Source organism: Mustelus asterias, chromosome 8 (genome assembly GCF_964213995.1).
Source record: "Mustelus asterias chromosome 8, sMusAst1.hap1.1, whole genome shotgun sequence".
NCBI classification, from domain to species: domain Eukaryota; kingdom Metazoa; phylum Chordata; class Chondrichthyes; order Carcharhiniformes; family Triakidae; genus Mustelus; species Mustelus asterias.
The window spans coordinates 21,118,060-21,140,144 of NC_135808.1; the positions used below are offsets into that span (position 1 = coordinate 21,118,060).

A 22,085-nucleotide genomic window follows, 5' to 3' on the forward strand; every position below is an offset into this window, starting at 1 on the left:
GTTCCTATCATCTATGTTTCTATGATCTATGTTTCTGTTACGTCCACCCACTGGGCACATTGGACCTTGGTTTTAATGCTCAACTGCTTTGCAACAATGCACTACTTTGTACTTATGTGGGTAAACAGAAATTAAGAGTTTGTTTCTGTCGGGGAACATAACCACACTTCAAATTTTAGAAATAGGAACATCACTCAGATTTATGGTATTTTGCATTTTGCCTGCCGAAAAGCAGCATTAAGCAATCACATTGTACAGCATACTTACGACGGTGATTGTTCGGCTGGAGATAAAAACACAGCACAGCACAGTAGGAAGAACAATGGTCCCATTGTTGTAGAGAGCGACCCCACACTATGCAGGTAGGGGAAAGCTAGGCATATAATATTTCTATCCTGACTGTGCTACAGGACAACCTTCCCTGAGGTTTTGTAGACACATTTCGGCAATAATATCGATTTTAAGTTACTCATTGACATTGCTGCGCGATCCAGACATCGTGTCAGATCAAAGTCAAGTCTATTTGAAAGTTGAAGCAGAAAATCCTGGGGGAAAAAAAATCAACAGTTCAGGCAGCATCTGCAGAGGGAGAAAGATGTCTCGAGTTCTTATGACTTCTTCCGTCAGTTCGCCTTCCCAAGTTCACTCTTATTGCATTGTCTTCGCTTTGTGTTTGCACCGGATCTCTCACCAATGTTACAGAGAGGTTCACCCCCATAAATTCAGTTTGATGAAATATATTGGTTTCCCCTTTTTGATTCCCGAGCCGTGATCTTTTGTTTAACCAACAGCGGATTATTTTCCCAGAAATGTTAGTGAATCAAGCATCTGGTGAAAAAAATTGGAGGACATTGGCATTACCAGAAAAGGTGTGGGAGAAATTAATGGGACTGAAAATCCCCAGGGGCCTAATGATCTACATCCCAGGCTGCTGAAAGAGGCGACCATGGAAATAGTGGATATATTAGTTTATATCTTTCAAAATTCTGTCTATCCTGGAACACTCCCTGCAGATTGGAGGGTGACAAATATAACCCTGCTTTCTAACAAAAAAACAAGGAATTACAGACCCATTAGCCTGGGGAGGCAATGGCCTGGTGGTATTATCGCTAGATTATTAACCCAGAAACTCAGCTAATATTCTGGGGACCCGGGTTCGAATCCCACCACGGCACATGGTGGAACTTGAATTCAGCAAAAAAACAACAGGAATTAAGAATCTACTGATGACCATGAAACGATTGTCAGAAAAACCCATTTTGTTCCTGTACTTTGGGGAAGGAAATCTGCCGTCCTTACCTGGTCTGGCCTACATGTAACTCCAGAGCCACAGCAATGTGGTTGACTCTCAGCTGCCCTGCAAGGACAACTAGAGATGGGCAGTAAATGCTGGCCAGCCAGCGACGCCTATGTCCCATGAATATATATAAAGAAATCAGTAGTAGGGAAAATGCTGGAGTCTATTATAAAGAGCGTAATACTATATATCAATTATTTGGATGAGGGAACCAAACATAATGGCCGCAATTCTCCCAAAAGCGCTGATTTGGTGGGAAAACTGTTCTAAATCCCGGCAGTTCTGTCAATTCGGCTTCTCACCCGAATCTCCGCACTCTGTGCACTGCAGAAGTCCCAGTCGTGAATCTCATTAAAAACCCAGGGAGGCGGGGCCTATTCACACCGTAGTCTGACAGTTCTAGAACTCTGCACATGCACAGTGGCCCCGGTCTGTCAGTCTCCCTATTTGGTGGCCAGCTCGATCGCTGACCAGCCTGGGACCCCCGCAGTACTGCCCATCCAGACACCGCCACGCCTGATCGTGGCCCCCACAACAATTCCCGAGCTAGCACTGACCGTCCCCGCCTGGAGCATCCCGATGCACACCCCATCCTCCCCAGCAGTTACGATCCCCCCCTCACCCCCGCAGACCCCTCCCCCCCCCCCGATGATCCAGCCCCAGGGTCAGACCCCCCTCCCGAAGGCAGGCCCCCCCGGCAGGCCCCCCCCTACTCCCACCGATCGCCCCAGCACCAGCCCACAATAAGCCCCACCCCCTTGACACTGCCCGATGCCTGATGGGCAGTGCCAAGGCCCCCTGGGCATGGGCACTTTGCCCCTTGGGCAGTGCCAGAGGGCACAGGCTGGCACTGCCAGGGTGCCCATGCCGAGGGGGCACCCCCCCCCCACCGCCCGACTCCCAGGGGGGCCCCAATTGCCCCCCTTCATTCCGGCGGGGTCTCCCGCTCGTTCCCCGAATGCGGGGAGCTAGTGTAAACCCTGCCAGAATGAAGTACTCCTGGCGGGGTGGGAGATTCGATCGGGACCCCTAAATTCCTGACAATTAGATTTAAAACATATTTAAAATGCATTTTAAAAAGATTCAAAGTACTTACCTGCCTTCCCGCCAGTTTCCAGCGTGGTCTGGCCTGCGACTGTTTGCCGGTCTGGGAGATGCACATGTGTTCCCGGCGCATGCGCAAATCCCGGTACAAGGCCAGCGACGCGCATCTCCCACCCCGACCCGATGGAAAAGTTGCGGCTCGCGATGGGAGAATCGCTGCCAATATTTTGAAGTTTGTTGATGACATAAAAGTTGATGGAAAAGTGAGTGGCAAGGAGGATGTCAAGAGACTCCAGTGATTTAGACAAGTGGCAGATGCAATATAACGCACAGAAATGCATCGGATGAAGAAACAGAATGGCAGATCATTGTTGAAACAGTGATGGATTGGGAAATGTCAATGTACAAAGGCACCAGCGTATCCCAGTAAACCAGTCACTAAACGCAAGCATGAAGGTGTAAGAAGCAGTGAGGAAGGAAAATGATATGTTGGCCTTCATTACAAGAGGAATTGAATACAAATGCAAGGATGTCTTACTGCAGCTGTGCAAGGCCTTGTGAGAGCACGCCTGGAGTATTGTGTATCGTTTTGGTCTCCTTATTTAAGAAATGATATATCTGCCACAGAGGGAGCGTGATGATGGTTCACCAGACTGATTGGCAAGATTGTTGTATGAGGAGACATTGGGTCAACATGGTCTGTATTGACTGGAATTTAGAAGTATGGGAAGGGGGCTAATTGGAAGGTGTAAATTATTAACAGCGCTGGGCAGAGTGGATGCAAACTGGACGTTTCCTCTGGCTGGCGGACTCCAGAACATAGGGGCACAGTCTGAGGCTGCACGGTAGGGTGGCAGGGTGGCATCGTGGTTGGAACTGCTGACTCACAGCACCACGGACTCAGGTTAGATTCTGGCCTTGGGCGACTGTGTGGTGTTTGCACATCCTCTGCGTGTCTGTGTGAGTTTTTCTTCGGTACTCCAGTTTCCTCCCACAGTCCAAAGATTTGCAGGTTAGGAGTGGTGGAGCAGGCTCTAAGGGCCAAATGGCCTTTTCCTACTCCAATTTTGTATGTTTCTACGTTTTGTTTGTTTCCTTTCGACACCCGCTGGTTTGCATAACCCTGCTCTGTCAATTACAGCTACTCCTTCATAGAGTGATGATGTGGTTACAACACAGGAGACTGCCTTTCATTCCATCATGTCCGGTTCTATGCAAGAGAAGCTGGGCCTGCTCCACTCCCCTCCCTTTCCCAATGGCCCTGAACATCATTTAGTGTTTTGTGGATATCGAGTGCCCTTTGTAAAGCAACGAAAGAGTTCTATCTCATTCCCATGTCGTGCATTCTGGATTCTAAGTGCTCACTCCATGAAAAAAATCATTTTCCCCCATATCACCTCAGGTTCCTTGATTCTCCTTCCCTCTTTAGCTCTGGACACTTCTACCTGTGGGAACAATTTCTCTCTTTCTACTCTCTCTACACCTCATGATTGTTAACAGCTCTATTAAGTCTCTTTTTCGCTGTTTCTTTCCCCCATCCATGTTTCATAGAATCATAGAATCCTACAGTGCGGAAGGAGACCATTCAGCCCATCGAGTCTGCACCAGCCATAATCCCACCCAGGCCCTATCCCCATAACCTTATGTATTTTGGGGAGGCGATGCCTAGTGGTATTATCATAGAAACCCTACAGTGCAGAAGGAGGCCATTCGGCCCATCGAGTCTGCACCAACCACAATCCCACCCAGGCCCTACCCCCACATATTTACCCGCTAATCCCGCTAACCTACGCATCTCAGAACTCTAAGGGGCAATTTTTTTTAAGCTGGCCAATCAACCTAACCCGCACATTGATAGTTTAGTTATCACTAAACTATCAATCCAGAAACTCAGCTAATGTTCTGGGAATCTGGGTTCGAATCCCGCCATAGCAACTGGTGGAATTTGAACTCAATAAAAAAATAATCTGGAATTAAGAATCTACTGATGACCATGAATCCATTGTCGATAGTTGCAAAAATCCATTTGGTTCACTAATGTCCTTTAGCGAAGGAAATCTGCCATCCTTACCTGGTCTGGCCTACATGTGACTCCAGAGCCACAGCAATGTGGTTGACTCTCAACTTCACTCCAAGGACAGCAGGGGACGGGCAATAAATGCTGGCCAGCCAGCGACACCCATGCCCCATGAATGAATAAACAAAATTACCATAGTTAGGCCCCCTGACGCTAAGGGGAAATTTAGCATGACCAATCCACCTAACCCGCACATTTTTGGATTGTGGGAGGAAACCGGAGCATCCGGAGGAATCCCACGCAGACACGGGGAGAATGTGCAGACTCCACACAGACAGTGACCCAAGCCGGGAATCAAATCTGGGTCCCTTGCACTGTGAGGCAGCAGTGTTAACCACTGTGCCACTGTACTGCCCCAGGATTGTCTGAAATGAGGAATTTCTTCACCCAGAGTGTGGTGAGCCTGTGGAATTCGCTACTGGAGTAAGTAGTTGAGGCCAAAATATTGTATAATTCCAAGAAGGAGTTAGATATAGCTCTTGGGGTGAAGGGGATCAAAGGATATGGCGGGATACTGAGTTGGATGATCCGCAGGGCAAAGCATGCTCGAAGGGTTGAATGCGTTACTCCTTCTCCTATTTTCTATGTTTTTCTTACTTCAGGTCGAGCAAAAGAACACACACAACTGTTCACCATTGTTCTCTGTGTCATGATATTGAGTTATCTCTGAATTTATGCTGTCCCTTTACCTTTCATTCCACTTATTTCAATAGTCCTGAAAAGTATATTAGATGAGCCACCATTTCAGATTTCTAATCATGTTCTGTTTAATTTCAGATATTTAAAAATCCCTGGGGTGGCAGGTTTGTCAGGGGGAGAGAGATTGGGGGCTTGTATTCACTGGAACTTATTAATATGGGAGAAGATCTCATTGAAATGTATAAAATTCTGACAAGGCTAGACAGATTGGATGCGGGGATGTTATTTCAAGAACAAGAACAGCTCAGGAACAGGCCATTCGGCCCACCAAGACTGTGCCGATCACATTATAGAGTGATAGAGGTTTACAGCATGGAAACAGGCCCTTCGGCCCGACCGTTCCTCTACCTGTTGTCCTACCTACACCAACTGCCTGTATCCCTCTATACCCATGGCCAGTAATTTGCTTTTATTTAGGTACATGAACAGGCGGGGTGTAGAGGAGTGTAGAGGGATACAGGTGGTTGGTCGCTGACGTACTAGCTTCAATCACCTCACTTGGCAGTGTGTTCCAGGCCCCCACCACTCTCTGTGTATAAAACTTCCCCCACACATCTCTACTGAACCTTTCCCCCACTTGAACCTGTGCCCCCTTGTGACGGTCATTTCTGCCCTGGGAAAAAGCTTCCAACTCTTCACCCTATCTGTGTCACCTTATCTATTCCTCTGGCTGGGGGAATGGGGAGTCGATAACATGGGATCACAGTCTCAGGATACGGGCTCGTCCATTTAGGACTGAGATTCGGAGAAATTCCCACGCTCAAAGCATGGTGAACATGTGGAATTCTATGAGACACAGAAGACTGCAGAGGCCAAGTCACTGAATATAATTAGTCAGGGAATAGAGAGGTTGCTGGATTCTAAAGGCGTCAAGGGGCATGGGGAGAGTGCTGGTGTATAGCATTGAGATAGAGGATCAGCCATGGTCATGGCGAATGGCAGAGCAAGCTCGAAGGGCCGAATGGCCAATTCCTGCTCTTATTTTTCGAGTAGCTGCCACGTTAACAATGTGCAGCCTTCGAAAATAGATAATTAAGTGCAAAGCTGTGTGGCGTGCTGAAAGGTGCCATACCAGTATCAACTTTTCCTCTTCTTACCCTGCTCCATGTACCAACCCATCCACATAAGTTGTCCCATATGCACGATGGGCCGCCGTATCTATTTTAATGTTTTAACATCTTTGATGAGAACTTTGACTTGAATGCGCTGGTGGTGATGACATATTTTCATTGGAATCGGTTTAATTTGCGACCAATGATCAGTGTGTGACGAGCCATTCATTTTTGCTTATTCTTTTGTTAGGACATTCAAAATAAGAGGTGAAGAAGCACCAAACAGTACAATGAATTGCACATTCACCGGGAGAAACTTTTTTTTAGCAGTGTACAGGGCAAGCAAGAGTTTTGTTTTCTCCTCAGTTCAAGGTCAAGGGCTATTAATAAGTAGCTTGGTGTTTAATGTAGATCACTGCCAGTTTATGGCAAACACGTAGCAGAGGGCATTCTCCCAATTCCTGAGAACTGATCGGAAATGATCATTTGCTCAAAAATTCATGATTATTGCACAATTATTCCAAAAAGGTAAGATCAACATTCAATCACGACAGTGCAGAAGGAGGCCATTCGGTCTATCAAGTCTGCACTCTCTGAAAAAGCATCTTACTCAGGCTCACTTCTATAACTGAGCGCATTTACCATGGCTAATCCACCTAACCTGCACAGTTTTGGACACTAAGGGACAATTTAGCGTGGCTAATCCACCTAACCTGCACAGTTTTGGACTGTGGGAGGAAACCGGAGCACCCAGAGGAAACCCACGTAGACACAGGGAGAACATGCAGACTCTGCACAGACACTCACACGAGGCTGGGATAGAATCTGGGGTCCTGGCGCTGTGAGGCAGCAGCGCTAACCATTGTGCCACCCTTACGACAAGCTTAAAACAAATCGGTTCTTTAATTCCATTATAAATCCAGCTCATTGCAGCAGTTTGCGTGAATAAAGAATAACTGCTCCAGCAAAAGAGCTTAATTTCATTCAATCCCTACAGTGCAGAAGGAGGCCATTCGCCCCATCGAGTCTACACTGACGACAATCCCACTCAGGCCCTATCCCTGTTTAGTTACCCTGCTATTCCCTCTTGCCTTTCGCATCCCAGGACACTAAGGGTTAATTTAACATGTCCAATCAACCTAACCTGCACACCTTTGGACTGCGGGAGGAAACCGGAGCACCCGCAGGAAACCCACGCAGACACGCGGAGAACGTGCAAACTCCGCACAGACAGTGACCCAAGCTGGGAATCGAACCCGGGTCCCTGAAGCTGTGAGGCCGCAGTGCTAACCATTGTGCCACCGTGCTGCCCCGCCCTTTATTTAGACCGATGCCATGGGTATTATTCTGACATTCATCTAATTATAAATTCTTCCACGACACTCAAAGGTGTTCTTATTGCCGAGATGGAGAAAATGATTACTATGGAGGGCTCGAGTTCATGTTAGCTTGGCAGACGATTGCAAATGAATGATTATCTCACGCAGTTATTGGTTGTTTCTGAAGCGCCGACCAAAGCAAATGCAATTATTAAATTGGGACGATCATAGTGGTTTTGGGTGCATGAGCTGTGGGCCAGCTCCCCAGTCGACAACGGGAGGCAAAGTAAGCGCAGACAAAACGTTGTTCCTCCCATCTATGGAGAAACGTCTATTCGCAACGTGTGAGGTTAACTGATTCTTTTTTAATGACGGAACAGGCTTGAGGGACTGAATGGTCTACTCCTGACCTTACTGGGTATGTGTTTGTTTCATGTTGTCAAGATATGAATCTGAGACGTGAACCGGCCACCCATAGTAAAAGCAACTGGGATTCTGCTCCACTGTAAATAGTGGACATTCAAATCAGGCGGTTTCTAGAATGGCCTGTCTTCGCACCAGAGCAAGTTTATGCCATGGGTTTAAGTTGAAAATCGTCCCCGTGGCTTATTTATGGGACGATGGGGTGGGAGATTTTACAATTCTTGGGCGGCACGATGGCACAGTAGTTACCATTGCGACTGACTCTGGTGCTTACACATTCTCCCCGTGTCCGCGTGGGTTTCCTCCGGGTGCTCCGGTTTCCTCCCACAGTCCAGAGATGTGCAGGTTAAGTAGATTAGCCATGGTAAATGCACAGGACGGGACCACGGGGGGTGGGGCGGAGGGGGGGTTGGCGTGTGAAGGCGGCTGGGCAAGATTCTCTTGCGGTGAGTTGGTGCAAACTCAATGGGCCTGAAGGCCTCCTTCTGCCCTGTAAGGATTCTATGATTCTATGTTTGATTCCATATCCTGGATTGCCTTAAATGAATCAGAAGATTGAATGGAACCCAAATCAATGAGTTTAATAGTTTTATCTGTGAGTATAACATTACAGTCTGTGTGAGTGCCATTTACTGGCAAAATAGCACACTCATGTTAACTTTCGTGAATACGTTGTTTGAATCTTCATTGAGTTTTCAACAAATTGCTATTTACACATTTAATCTTGGAACGTCCTGATCCACTTTACGGGGGGATCTTTACAATCGCGCCAGTGATAGTTTGCAGGAGTCATGCCAATCAGCACCAACTTTACACTTCACACTGCTGATGTTGTTTAAACTAAGTTGCCGATTGCAGCGAAGGGGCCATCTTTCATGCGGTGTCTTCTTCACCGTAGTGCGTGATTCAAATACCTCCTCATCCTGTTTGTGTTAGGTAACAAAAGACGTTAGACAAGTCACCGCAGGATGGAATGAAGGAAGACGTTTGAAAATAAGAAGAATGAGAGAACGAGGAAGCACAGCTGGCAAATTTCTTACGAAACATTTGATATAAATATAGAAACATGGTTTCGATTGGGTGCTATGATTTAGGAAATTCAAATCCTATTTCAAATGCATTTGTTTAAGCACACACAGCAGCTTCCATGTGCTATGCTGCAATGCTACCTCTGAAAGCATCGTCATCAAACTTCTGTACTCGCGATATTTTTGTTTGCAGACAAAAAGACTGAAGCTTAGGGCGGCACGGTAGCACAGTGGATAGCATTGCTGCCTCACAGTGTCAGGGATCGGGATTCGATTCCCAGCTTGGGTCACTGTCTGTGTGGAGTTTGCACGTTCTCCCCGTGTCTGCGCGGGTTTCCTCCGGATGCTCCGGTTTCCTCCCACAGTCTGAAAGATGCGCTGGTTAGGTGGATTGACCATGATAAATTCTCCCTCAGTGTACCCGAACAGGAGTGTGGCGACTAGGGATTTTCACAGTAACTTCATTGCAGTGTTAATGTAAGCCTACTTGTGACACTAATAAGTAAACTAACTGTTCAAATGAGCTGAACTGATCTGCTAAAGGGATTTTCATACCAATGTTGTTCTTCAAAAGTTGGCACTTAAATAACACGTAGAATTTACAGCCTGGTAACTTGATTGTTTGTTTCGCGTCTTCACCCATAAACTGAGCGGTGGCACTGTGGTTAGCACTGCTGCCTCACAGTGCAGGGACCCAGGTTCGATTCCCGGCTTGGGTCACTGTCTGTGCGGACTTTGCACGTTTTCCTCGTGTCTGCATGGGTTTCCTTCAGGTGCTCCGGTTTCCTCCCACAGTCTGAAAGATGCGCTGGTAAGGTGCATTGACCTGAACAGGTGCTGGAGTGTGGCGACTAGGGGAATTTCACAGTAACTTCATTGCAGTGTTAATGTAAGCCTTACTTGTGATTAATAAACAAACTTTACTTTGCCATTTCCCTTTGCAGGAATAGTGGAGAAGTGTTGACAGGATCAAGCAGTTTGAACAACACCGTGAACTTTCTCTCTCCGTGACAACCAACTCCAGGGGTGGGACCAAGGTCAGGGGTGTTAGCCACTGAGCAAGAAGACCTCCACTTGCCTTGCAACTTGAAACAATAGTAAGGCCAAAGGGAGCTTTATTAAATCAAATGAATCCCATCGAACAGTCAACTATCAGTGCATAATAAGTGAGTCCATCCCAAGCAATGCGTGATTCCTTGGCACTCAATTGCAGGACACTCTAATTGCCTTCGGGAAAGGTAACGGCACAGCAGCAAAGGTGGAGGACGAGGCGCTGAGTTGGTGAGGTTTGGATGTGGGCAGCGATGCAAAGACCAGCGCCTTTGCTTGTGGCCCTGACTGTGCTCCCCAACCCGTCCCCCAGCCTCCCGCCTCATATTCAACCTCGCTGTCTTCACTGGACTAGAATATCATTCATTTTCCACCAGGAAATGCCCTCCTACCTGTTCTGTGCCCCCTCTGATGTACAAATTAATCCCCGGACACACGGGATTTTACCACCTCTCTTGGGCGAGGCTTGTAAAATTCTGCCCAAGGCTAACGGGGAATTCCGTTTTACCGTTTTACATGAAAAAAAAATTGCAGGGTTTGTAATAAGGCAAAGCACAATGCTCAACATAGAAAACGCAGATGAAATCTAAGAAATAGAATGATTGGAGTTAAGTAATATGACTGATCAGGGACTTTAAAGGCAACATCTTTGAGAAGGCAAAAGGCATGGGCGAGGCATTAGTATATGTCTTGATAAGATTATGCTACCAATGCAACAGTAAGGTAGTGATGCAATTATATCGGATACACATAAAGACGAGATGCTTTAAAGATTGGCAGGGCTCAGAGTACAAATGTCCCCAAATGTAGATGAGGTGCATCCCTATGTTGGTGAGGGACATAAGGGTTAAAATAGCCTTGGCCTCAAATTTCTAATCCGCCTTAGATATGGGGGTAGTCCCATAAAATTGTTCCAGTGAAGTCAACACAGTTGAATATCTGGAGGGATGGAGGTTGGATGGTCAGTACAGCAGGGGACCCAGACAAAATCTCTTGTTCCGGGTCACTCCCCCCCCACCTAAATTCTTCAGTTTAAAGTTTATTTATTCGTGTCACAACTGGGCTTACATTAACACTGGAATGAAGTTACTGTGAAAACTTCTCCAGTCGCCACACTCTGGCGCTTGTTTGGGTACACTGAGGGAGAATTTAGCATGGCCAATGCACCTAACCAGCACATCTTTCAGACCGTGGGACGAAACCGGAGCACCCGGAAGAAACCCACACAGACACGGGGAGAATGTGCAGACTTCACACAGTCAGTGACCCAAGCTGGGAATCGAACCACGGCTCCCAGATGCTGTAAGGCTGCAGCGCTAACCACTGTGCCATCGTGCTGCCCCTTCCATCGCCTCGTCCTTCAGCTTTGTTGCCTGCCTGTTTCCTTTCTCAAAGGCAATTAGACTGGACTGTGACTGAGCAATAAGACAAGCTCACCCACTACTGGCGATGGACTCCATAATTGATAGTTGACTGTTCACAGGTATTCATTGGATAGGCTGAACAGTCGTCATGTTCCTTAATCCCACTCTTCCTCCTTCATTTACTTCAAACATATTGCATCTCCACCTTTCTCCAGTTCTGAGGCAAGGTCACAGAACTGAAGTATTAATTTGGCTTCTCTTTTGGCTGACTCTGCCTGACCCATTGAGTGTTTCCATATTGTCCGCTCTCAGTTCACATTCCCAGCATCCAGGGCATTTTGTTTCTGGTGGTGTATCTGTCGACCAAGACATGAAAGTGCAGACTGATATTTAAATTAAAGGAGAATCCATCTTTAATTACCAGGTTGAAGGTTTTGATGGGGAGGGTTGATGATCTTGTGCCTGTGACCAATCAAATGATGCTCACCAAAGTACAACACAGTAAAAAAAAAACAGAAAATCTCAGCAAATCTGACAGCATCAGTGGAGAGGGAACAGAACCAATGCATCGAGTCTGGGCCTTAGTCAGGACCACACAATAACGGCATGGTGGCACAGTGGTTAGCACTGCTGCCTCACAGCGCCAGGGACCCGGGTTTGATTCCTGGCTTGGGTCACTGTCTGTGTGGAGTCTGTACATTCTCCCCGTGTCTGGACGGGTTTACTTCGGGTGCTCCAGTTTCCTCCCACAGTCCAAAAGACGTGCTGGTTAGGTGCATTGGCCATGCTAAATTCTCCCTCAGTGTACCCGAACAGGCGCTGGAGAACGGTGACTCAGGGATTTTCATAGTACTTCATTGCAGTGTTAATGTAAGCCTACTTGTGACACTAATAAGTGAACTGAAAAAAATATACAATTTTTAATGAAATTAAATGAGGCACAGTTTTTTGTGCATGAACTGAGAGGCAACCACATTGCTGTGGATCTGGAGTCACATATAGGCCAGATAAATATGGAAGATTTCCTTCCCTAAAGGACATCAACGAAACAGATGGGGTTTTTGTTAATGGCAACCGGTTCGTTAATTCCAAATTTTTGTTGAATTCATCAACAGGATTTTGAACCGGGGGTCTCTAGATTACGAGACCAGTGGCAATCATACTACGCCACCACTTGTCTTCCCACGAACTCTCTAAACCAACTGAATAATCGCAAACCAGCTTCAATATCATTTATGTGCATAACTCACCATTTAGGCTACTTTCATCACCAGAACTGCTGCCCATTCTGCGATTGGAAAATTAAAACATCACATTGCTAGCAATTATAATGAAAGCAGATAGTTAATAAATAAACTTGTTTGTTATTGTCCGTACCAGTAACTAACCTTTGCACTTGTGGGTCTGGCTCTGTAGGCATAAACAAATGAAAATATTAGTTTATCCTTTGATACAAACTCATCTGAAATATTTGGTATCATGGAATGAGATCAAAATTATATGCACACATATGTGCTTCCCACAATCATGATCAACAAATGGTTAAGTGCTTTACAAAAAATGCATGTCATTTAAAAAAAGTATGATGTCTAAATGATCGATGCACAATTGATTAGTTAGATACCTATCACTAACATTCACTCTTAAAATGAGCCTTCTAAGGCAAAATACTGGTTTGGAATCAAAAGGGAAAGGTATACAATGTCCTGGTATTGAAAATACACAAAAACTGAATTTAAAAAAATATATAATCTCACTTCGGTATTGACTCAATCCAGACTTGAGTGCTACTGAAATAAAAGGTGATGCAGAAGGAGCTGGAAGTCCGAAGTTGTGCAGTTTCGGTGGTATGGTCATGCTTACATTGCCCCTTAGTGTCCCAAGATGTGTAGGTTAGGGGGATTAATGGGGTAAATGCATGAGGTTATGGGATAGGATGGGGGGGGGGGGGGGAGGGTGTTGAGCCTAGGTAAGAAGCTCTGGTAGAGAGTCGGAGTAGATTTGGTGGGCTGAATGGTCTCCTTCTGCATTGTAGAGATTCTATGAACTGCGGTTCTACAAACAAATTTGCTTTGGACCTTATAATGTTTTCTTATTTAGATTTGACAGTGATTCAAACAAAGCCCAGTCATGATCAATTAATAGTGGCAATGAAACGTTACCAGTATCGTTTATGTAACCAACCAACTCAATCTCTGTTCATCTGCACATGTCTACTATCAAATATATAAATATTTAAGATGAAAGCAAAATTCTGCGGATGCTGGAATATGAAACAAAAACAGAAAATGCTGGAAAATATCAACAGGTCTGACAGCATCTGTGGAGAGAGAATAGAGCCAATGTTTCGAGTCAGCTCTGCCAAAGAGTCATGCAGCCTCGAAACATTGGCTCTATTCTCTCTCCACAGGTGCTGTCAGACCTGCTGACATTTTCCAGCATTTTCTGTTTTTATTTGATATAAATATTTAATGTCATTTTCAGTGCATAAACTATAAAAATCTTATTTCAGGCTACTAATGTAAAAGTAATAGCCTAAAATATCCCACTAATTTTATATCAGAAGGATCACTTGTCATAATCTAGGATGTGGAATAGTTCAGATTCTAAGTGTGTTCCTCTATCAATAGTGCAGAAATATTACTAGTATGTTAGAATGCAACCGGTGACAACTTTGTATTGGATGGAATGTGGCCAATGGCAACAAGCTGTAAGGGTCAGCTGACCCAGTGAACCATTGAACCAATTACAGAGTGATGTAATAGTCAGCTGACCAACTGACTCACAATAAATAAGAACTTGTTTGGAATTGTGCAGAGGTTGGAGTGGCCCAGGGCGAGGCCCCTAGTTTGGAGTAATGAAGTTTCTTTATTAAACCCTTTCTTTGATTTATAAGTTGGAGTAAGTTTTGTTCTATTTTTATTGTCCGCATTTGAAGAGTTACTTCTGATGAAACATAGTACACCAACTCCTAAAACGCTCCTTCCCTAATGTCACCTGGATGACTTCACAGTCTGTCATGCAAACTTGCTGATACTATTAAAAGAATGCAAGTTGAACTTACGCGCTGAAGGAGTTTCATCATAAGTCCCACCGTTCCTTCTGAAATGCAATCAGAAAATTAGCTTGGCTGAACAGCACAGAAATAATTTTGGGAAAAAAAAGTTTACATTTACCAACCTCTGTCGTAGGACATCAAGAACTGTAGAGAAAAAGAAAATGTCAGAGCAAGGTAAGAATTTATATAGGAACACATGGAAAACTTTACTGCGAAGAACCATTTTCGGTTACTTAATCAAAGACCTTCCCTCTATTACACGGTCTGAGATGGAAATGTTCACTATGATTCTATTGTCTGCAATGCCATGCACACTCCTCCAGATATTAAATAATCGGTGTCCATCGGCAAAGAGCCAGGCAACATCTGGGCTTGGACGGACAAACTTCCCCATACCAGTGTCAAGCAAAGACCATTTCCAACCAAAGAGAATGTCATCTTCTCCCTTTAACATTCAATGGCATTACCATTGCTAAATCCCCCACTATCAAACATGATAGGGAGTTACCATTGATCAGGATCTGAACTGGACCAGCCACATAAATACAATAGACACAAGGGCAGGTCAGAGCAAGTAACTCACCGCTTGACTCCCCAAAGCCTAGCCGCCATGTATAAGGCACAAGTCAGGTGCGTGATGGTGTACACTTCAGTTACCTGAATGAATGCGATTCCAAACACACTTAGGAAGCTCGACACCATCCAAAATAAAGCAGCCTGCTTGATTGGTACCACACCCACTACTTTAGACACTCACTCCCTCAGACGCACACGCAGAATGCGTACCATCTGCAGCAACTCAGGAAGGCTTCCTCGAAAGCACCTTCCAAAACGGGGGCCATTACCGCTTCAAAGGACAAGGTAAATTAAAGCATGGGAAGGCTACTATCTGTGCTTTTGAGTCTAATTCACACATCTTTCAGACTTTAAACCGCATGATTCTTCCTTCTGGATAAAAGTCCTGGAACTCCATGCCCAACAAGTGAACCGACATCAAATGTACTACAGCTGTTGTTTTGAACGGCACCACCTTCTTGAGGTCAATTAATATTGGACAGCAAGTACTGGCCCAGTGAGCACATTCCATGGAAGTACATATGTAATTTGTAAATCCACACGTCACTACATTAGTTTTATTGCACATAAATGTACCCAATTCATATATGTACCAGGATGCGGTAACATTCTTGGTAATAGTTACCTTTCATCAGGTAGTAACAGGTGAAGAAGAGAACAAAAGCGACCAAAGTTCTGACAATGTTGTTCGAGAGTGTGTAGAATGTCGTTGACGTTTTTGTGATTGGTTTTACCAGGAGCTTGCCTAGGCAGAAGAAGACAGGAGGTTGTTACCCCAGACCATCACTTTCCATCACCCTACGTCCACGGATAACGGGTGTAGAGTGCACCCCAACACCACAAGATCAATTTCATGCCATGATATTCAATTTCAGCGGATGAAGTGAACTGCAGATGCATTGCTGCTAGTTTCTCTATAAATAATATCGCCTACGCCTATTACTTGGGATCGTGATCTTAGTCATTTGTGTTTTGCTGTAACAGATTAGAAACAACTAACTGTTAACGTTTTGAAAGTCAAATGTTATTGTGTCAAAATGCTTTTAAAAAAAGCTCTCCTTCGACTGCAGAAGTTCAAGAAGGCAGCGCACCAGCGCCTTCTCTTGGGGCATTTAGGGATGGGAAGAATATGTTGGCCTAAGAAGCGCATGTGTCTAATTCCCTTGAATGAACATTTCAGCCTTCCACAGTAGGAGGGGTTTGCCTAGTCTGTGCCATAGCGCATGCATATGTGTCAGTATGGCTGCCTTCAATGGATGGATGGATGGTTGGGGGAGGGGGGGGGGGGGCGCAGGGGCGGGGGGTGGTGGGGGGGGCAGGGGGGAGGGGGCGGCAGGAGCTGGAGAATTACAGAGTGGTGGGCCACAGCAAAGTTGACGATGGGGCCTTAAATATATTCCAGATGCTTGGTCTCAGCTTGATTTCGGGGAAGTGCAAGTAAGTTCTACCTCCATCTTGTCATGCAGTAGATCCACTCGTGTTAGTGTGTGCGCAAACTACCATAAAACTATATCGCCGTCCCTTCACCGTCGCTGGGTTAAAATCCTGGAACTGCCACACTAAGGGCACGGGGACTGCAGCAGTTCAAAAAGGCAGTTCACCACCACCTTCTGATGGACAATTAGGGATCGGCAATAAATTCTCGCCCAACCAGCGACTCCCACATCCTTGAAGGAATAAAGAAAAAAACAAATACAATCGCATTGGTGATACCTTAACTATTAAGCAGAGAGGCAGGCTTGTTAATGCTGTTGTGCATGTTCACACTGGCATAGAGATAGAACGTTATCCTGGTTTTCACGATATAGATTAATTTATTTATTAGTCACAAGTAGTCATAAGCACACTGCAATGAAGTTACCATGAAAATCTTCACGTCACCACACTCTAGCGCCTGTTCGGGTACATTGAGGGAGAATTGAGCATGGCCAATTCACCTAACCAGCACATCTTTGGACTATGGGAGGAAACCGGAGCACCCAGAAACCTATGCAAACATGGGGAGAACGTGCAAACTCCACACAGACAGTAATCCAAGCCGGGAATCAAACCCGGATCTCTGGCGCTGTGAAGCAGCTGTGTTTAGCACTGTGCCACCGTGCCACCCTCTACATTTTCTTTTCATATATCCGCCCTCATAAATCTAGCCCATGGCCGACCAGTGATAGTAAATGAACAGACAACTCACGCACTACGTTAAGTGTTGTCCCTGGTCCATATTTTCCCTCAAGCTCCATTAGTTCCACTAGGCAGTAGTATATCCCTGAATCGTAAGGCCTCAAGTCCTTTATGTGAATGGAGGCCTCCCTCTTTTCCTTAAAGGCATCGGCACTGGCCCGGGACACCCGTCCTTGGAATTCCACAGCTTGGTCGGTGACTTCCACTCCGTCTCGAGTGTTTTTGTGCCATCTGAAGAATCCGACTCCGAATGGCCCTTCATACGTGCAGTTCAGCAGCACCGACTGCCCCTCGGGGACATTGAAAAAGAGCGGGCTTTGAATGACTCTGATGTCTTCTGTAAGCAATCCTGTTAATATATCAAATAGACAATTTCTGATTTGATTTGATTTATTATTGTCACATGTATCAGTACGAAGGCATGTAAAATCGCCGGCTCCTATGCACCCCTCCCTGACGAGCTCAATGCATTCTACGCACGTTTTGAGCAAGAGGTCAGCGAGAGCATGCCCTCCACCCTGGAAGCCCTGGTTGAACCTGTATCTGGGGGTCACCATTGCAGAAGTCAGAGCAGCTTTCTTGAAGGTCAACCCATGGAAAGCAACTGGCCTGGATGGGGTACCCGGAGGGGCACTCAGATCCTGCACAGATCAGCTGGTGGAGGCATTCACAGACATCTTCAACCTCTCTTTACAACAATCAAGGTCCCTATCTGCTTCAAAAAGACAACCATCATCCCGGTACCTAAGAAAAACCAAGCAGCGTGCCTTAATGACTATCGGCCGGTGGCTCTGACATCCATCATTATGAAGTGCTTCGAAAAGTTCGTCATGGCACAAATCAATTCCAGCCTCCCGGACTACCTGGATCCACTACAGTTTGCCGACCGTTGCAACAGGTCCACAGCAGACGCCATTTCCCTGGCCCTGCACTCAACCCTGGAACACCTAGATAACAAGGACACCTACGTCAGACTCCTATTTATTGACTACAGCTCAGCCTTCAACACTATTCTTCCCACGAAACTCATCTCCAAACTCGATGGCCTGGGCCTCGGCACCTCCCACTGCGACTGGATCCGGAACTTCCTAACTCACAGACCACAATCAGTAAGGATAGGCAACAATACTTCCTCCACGATCATCCTCAACACTGGTGCCCCACTTGGCTGTGTTCTCAGCCCCCGACTATACTCCTTGTACACCTATGACTGTGCAGCAAATTCCCCTCCAATTCGATTTTCAAGTTTGCTGACGACACCACCGTTGTGGGTCAGATCTCAAACAATGATGAGACAGAGTACAGGAATGAGATAGAGAATCTGGTGAACTGGTGCAGCAACAATAATCTCTCCCTCAATTTCAACAAAACAAAGGAGATTGTCATCGACTTCAGGAAGCGTAAAAGAGAACATGCCCATGTCTACATCTATGGGGATGAAGTAGAAAGGGTCTGGAGCTTCAGATTTTGGGTGTCCAGATCACCAACAACCTGTCCTAGTTCCCCCATGCTGACGCTATAGTTAAGAAAGTTCACCAAGGCCTCTATTTTCTCAGAAGATTAAGGAAATTTGGCATGTCAGCTACGACTCTCACCAATTTTTACAGATGCACCTTAGAAAGCTTTCTTTCTGGTTGTATCGTCTTGGTACAACCTGCTCTGCCCAAGACCACAAGGACCTACAAAAGGTCGTGAATGTAGCCCAATCCATCACGCAAGCCAGCCTCCCATCCATTGACTCTGCCTACACTTCCCGCTGCCTCGGCAAAGCAGCCAGCATAAATAAGGACCCCATGCATCCCGGACATTCTCTCTTCCACCTTCTTCCTTCGGGAAAAAGATACAAAAGTCTGAGGTCACATAGCAACTGACTCAAGAACAGCTTCTTCGCTGCTGTCAGGCTTTTGAATGGACTTACCTTGCAGTAAGTTGATCCTTCTCTACACCCTAGCTATGACTGTAACATTACATTCTGCACTCTCTCGTTTCCTTCTCTATAAATGGTATGTTTTGTCTGAATAGCGCGTCAGAAGCAATACTTTTCACTGTATGTTAATACATGTGACAATAATAAATCAAATCAAATCAAATTATATACAGCATCAGGGACCCGGATTCAATTCCAGCCTCGGGTCACTGTCTATTTGGAGTTTGCACATTCTCCCTGTGTCTGCGTGGGTTTCCACAGTCCAAAGATGTGTGCGTTAGGTTGATTGGCCAAGCTAAGTTCTCCCTAGCGTCGGGGGATTCGCAGGATAAATATGTGGGATTATGGGAACAGGCCCTGGGTGGGATTGCGGTTGGTGCAGACTCGCTGGGCTGAATGGCCTCCTTCTGAACTCTAGGGATTCTATGACTCTATGTAGAAAGAACATTAATGAAACACTCTTTTTCCTGGAAGACTTTTGTGAAACCTCTCCCCTTACACCCCGAGACATTGCATTTACCCCCAAAACCTGTGGGAGGGGGCAGCGGTGGGGAGGCAGTTTCGAAACCAAATAAAGATGAGCAATTGGCTGTATTTGCAGAGACCTGCGCAATTCCACGGCCCCAGAAATTCCAGCTCTGCCAAAGTCAATGGAGATTTGAAGGTCTCACCACTTTTACCGGTCCCACCACCGTTGCTGCGACGGGACTGTAAAATTCTGCCCCAATGAGAGGACATTATTTGGACACAGAAAACCATTTCCCCTCAACTCTCTCCTAACACAGAGAAAATACCATCAAAACCCCATAAAACCCTTCACTGCAGAGTGCTGGCGTGGAGCCTCAAAGATTCTTGTAACTGGAGCCAATTTACTCCTCAATTCATAGACATCTGCAGCACAGAAGGAGGCCATTCGGCCCCTCATGTCCACAGTGGTCAATAAGGATCTGACTACAATAATCCCATTTTCCACCACTTGGCCCAAAGCTCTGGGCATGAATATCTAAATACTTCTTAAATATTATGAGAGTTTTTGCCTCTACCAACCTTTCAGGCAGTGAGATCCAGACTCCAACCATCCGCATCGTGAACAAGAATCTCCTCAACTCCCCTCTTAGCCTTCTACCTCTGACCTTAAATCTATGCTCCCTGGTTATTGGCCCCTCTGTTAATCGGAAAAGTGCTTTTCCAACCACCCTATCTATGCCCCTCATAATATTATTCTCCTCTATCAGGTCCCCTCTCAACCTTCGGTACTCCAAGGAAAACATTCCCAACCTATTCACATAAAAGCAAAATACTGAGGATGCTGGAAGTCTGAAATAAAACAGAAAATGCAGGATAGACTCAGCAAGTCAGTCAGCATCTGTGAAGAGAGAAAAAGAGTTCACGTTTGGAGTCCAAATTACGTAACTCTATTTTTTTTTAAAAAACAGCGTTTCCAGCCTTTCCTCATAGCTCAGATCCTCCAGCCCAGGTAGCATCCTGGTAAATCTCCTCTGCACCCTCTCCAGTGCAATTGCATCCTTCCTATAATGGCATTACACATCCCCTGCACTGAAACAAAATGGGAAATCTAGTAGCAAAGTCCCATATGCCTTATTCAATCCATGGGATTAACTTCCCTTCGTTTGAACGAAAGTAATGTGGAATCTATCACTCCAGATTTAATTCTGCCTCTAACTCAGGTGATATTTGTCATACAGGTGATAAAGGCAAATATTTGATTTGGTTTGACTTATTATTGTCACGTGTATTAGTATGCAGTGAAAAGTATTGTTTCTTGCGCGCTATACAGACAAAGCATACCGTACATAGGGAAGGAAACGAGATAGAGAATGCAGAATGTGGTGTTACAGTCATAGCTAGGGTGTAAAGAAAGATCAATTTAATGTGAGGTAGGTCCACTCAAAAGTCTGATGGCAGCAGGGAAGAAACTGTTCTTGAATCGGTTGGTACATGATCTCAGTCTTGTGTATTTTTTTCCTGATGGAAGAAGGTTGAAGAGAGAATGTCCGGGCTGCGTGGGAATATTCAAACCATTCTGTTATTTTAATTTAATTAATTTAACAGGATTGAAAATTCCAACATCGTAATTTTAAAGAAACACATAACAAAGCCATTCAGTTTCATTGTTAGCACATGTTTATGACCCAGTTTTCTTTTTTTCATCCTCGTGTCAAAGTTATGCATTGAAATCTCGCTCATCATGACATGTGTCTTTGGTTCATATCACAGTGCAGTGCTGAACACTGGAGATATCACTCTGTCCATCAGAGAGTTGATAGCCCTCTGTGTAATCAACTGGTTCAAGTTTTGGAGTTACACGTTCTATTCTATGGAGACCAGCGGTGTCCCCATTGTTCAAGCTCAACATTCATTGCTAAATAACTCAGTGAAACTGGGTGAAGTCAGAATCATGGAACTCCCTTACAACAGCACTCTGGTTGTACCTACATGGATTGAAACATAGAGACATCGAAGATAGGAGCAGGAGGAGGCCATTTGGCCCTTCGAATCTGCTCCACCATTCATTAAGATCATGGTTGATCATCCAACTCAATAGCCTAATCCTGGTTTTTCCCCATAACCTTTGATCCCATTTGCCCCAAGTGCTATATCGAGCTGCCTCTTGAATACATTCAATGTTTTGGCATCAACTACTTCCTATGGTAATTAATTCCACAGACTCACTCTTTGGGTGAAGAAATGTCTCCTCACCTCCGTCTTAAAGAGTCTACCCTGAATCCTCAGACTGTGACCCCTGGTTCTGGACTCCCCCACAATCGGGAACATCCTTCCTGCATTTATCCTGTCTAGTCCTGTTAGAATTTTATAAGTCTCTATGAGATCCCCCCTCATTCATCTAAACTCCAGTGAAAACAATTCTAACCTAGCCAATCTCTCCTCATACATCAGTCCTGCCATCCCTGGAATTAGAAATGGTTCAAGAAGGCAGATCACCAGTAACATCTTCTCAAGGGTATTTAAGA

At 45.5% G+C, this 22,085-nt stretch overlaps 1 protein-coding gene across 1 annotated transcript in view; it reads right to left on the minus strand.

Annotated features, from left to right (window-relative positions):
- The window catches only part of LOC144496913 (complement C4-like), a 124,421-nt gene extending 123,997 nt beyond the window's left edge, over nt 1–424 (minus strand). The window contains exon 1 of the mRNA XM_078217530.1: nt 268–424. Coding sequence (XP_078073656.1) covers nt 268–332 — 65 coding nt within the window. The 5' untranslated portion in view covers nt 333–424. The remainder of the gene's footprint in view (nt 1–267) is intronic.
- Between the last annotated feature and the right edge of the window lie 21,661 nt (nt 425–22,085).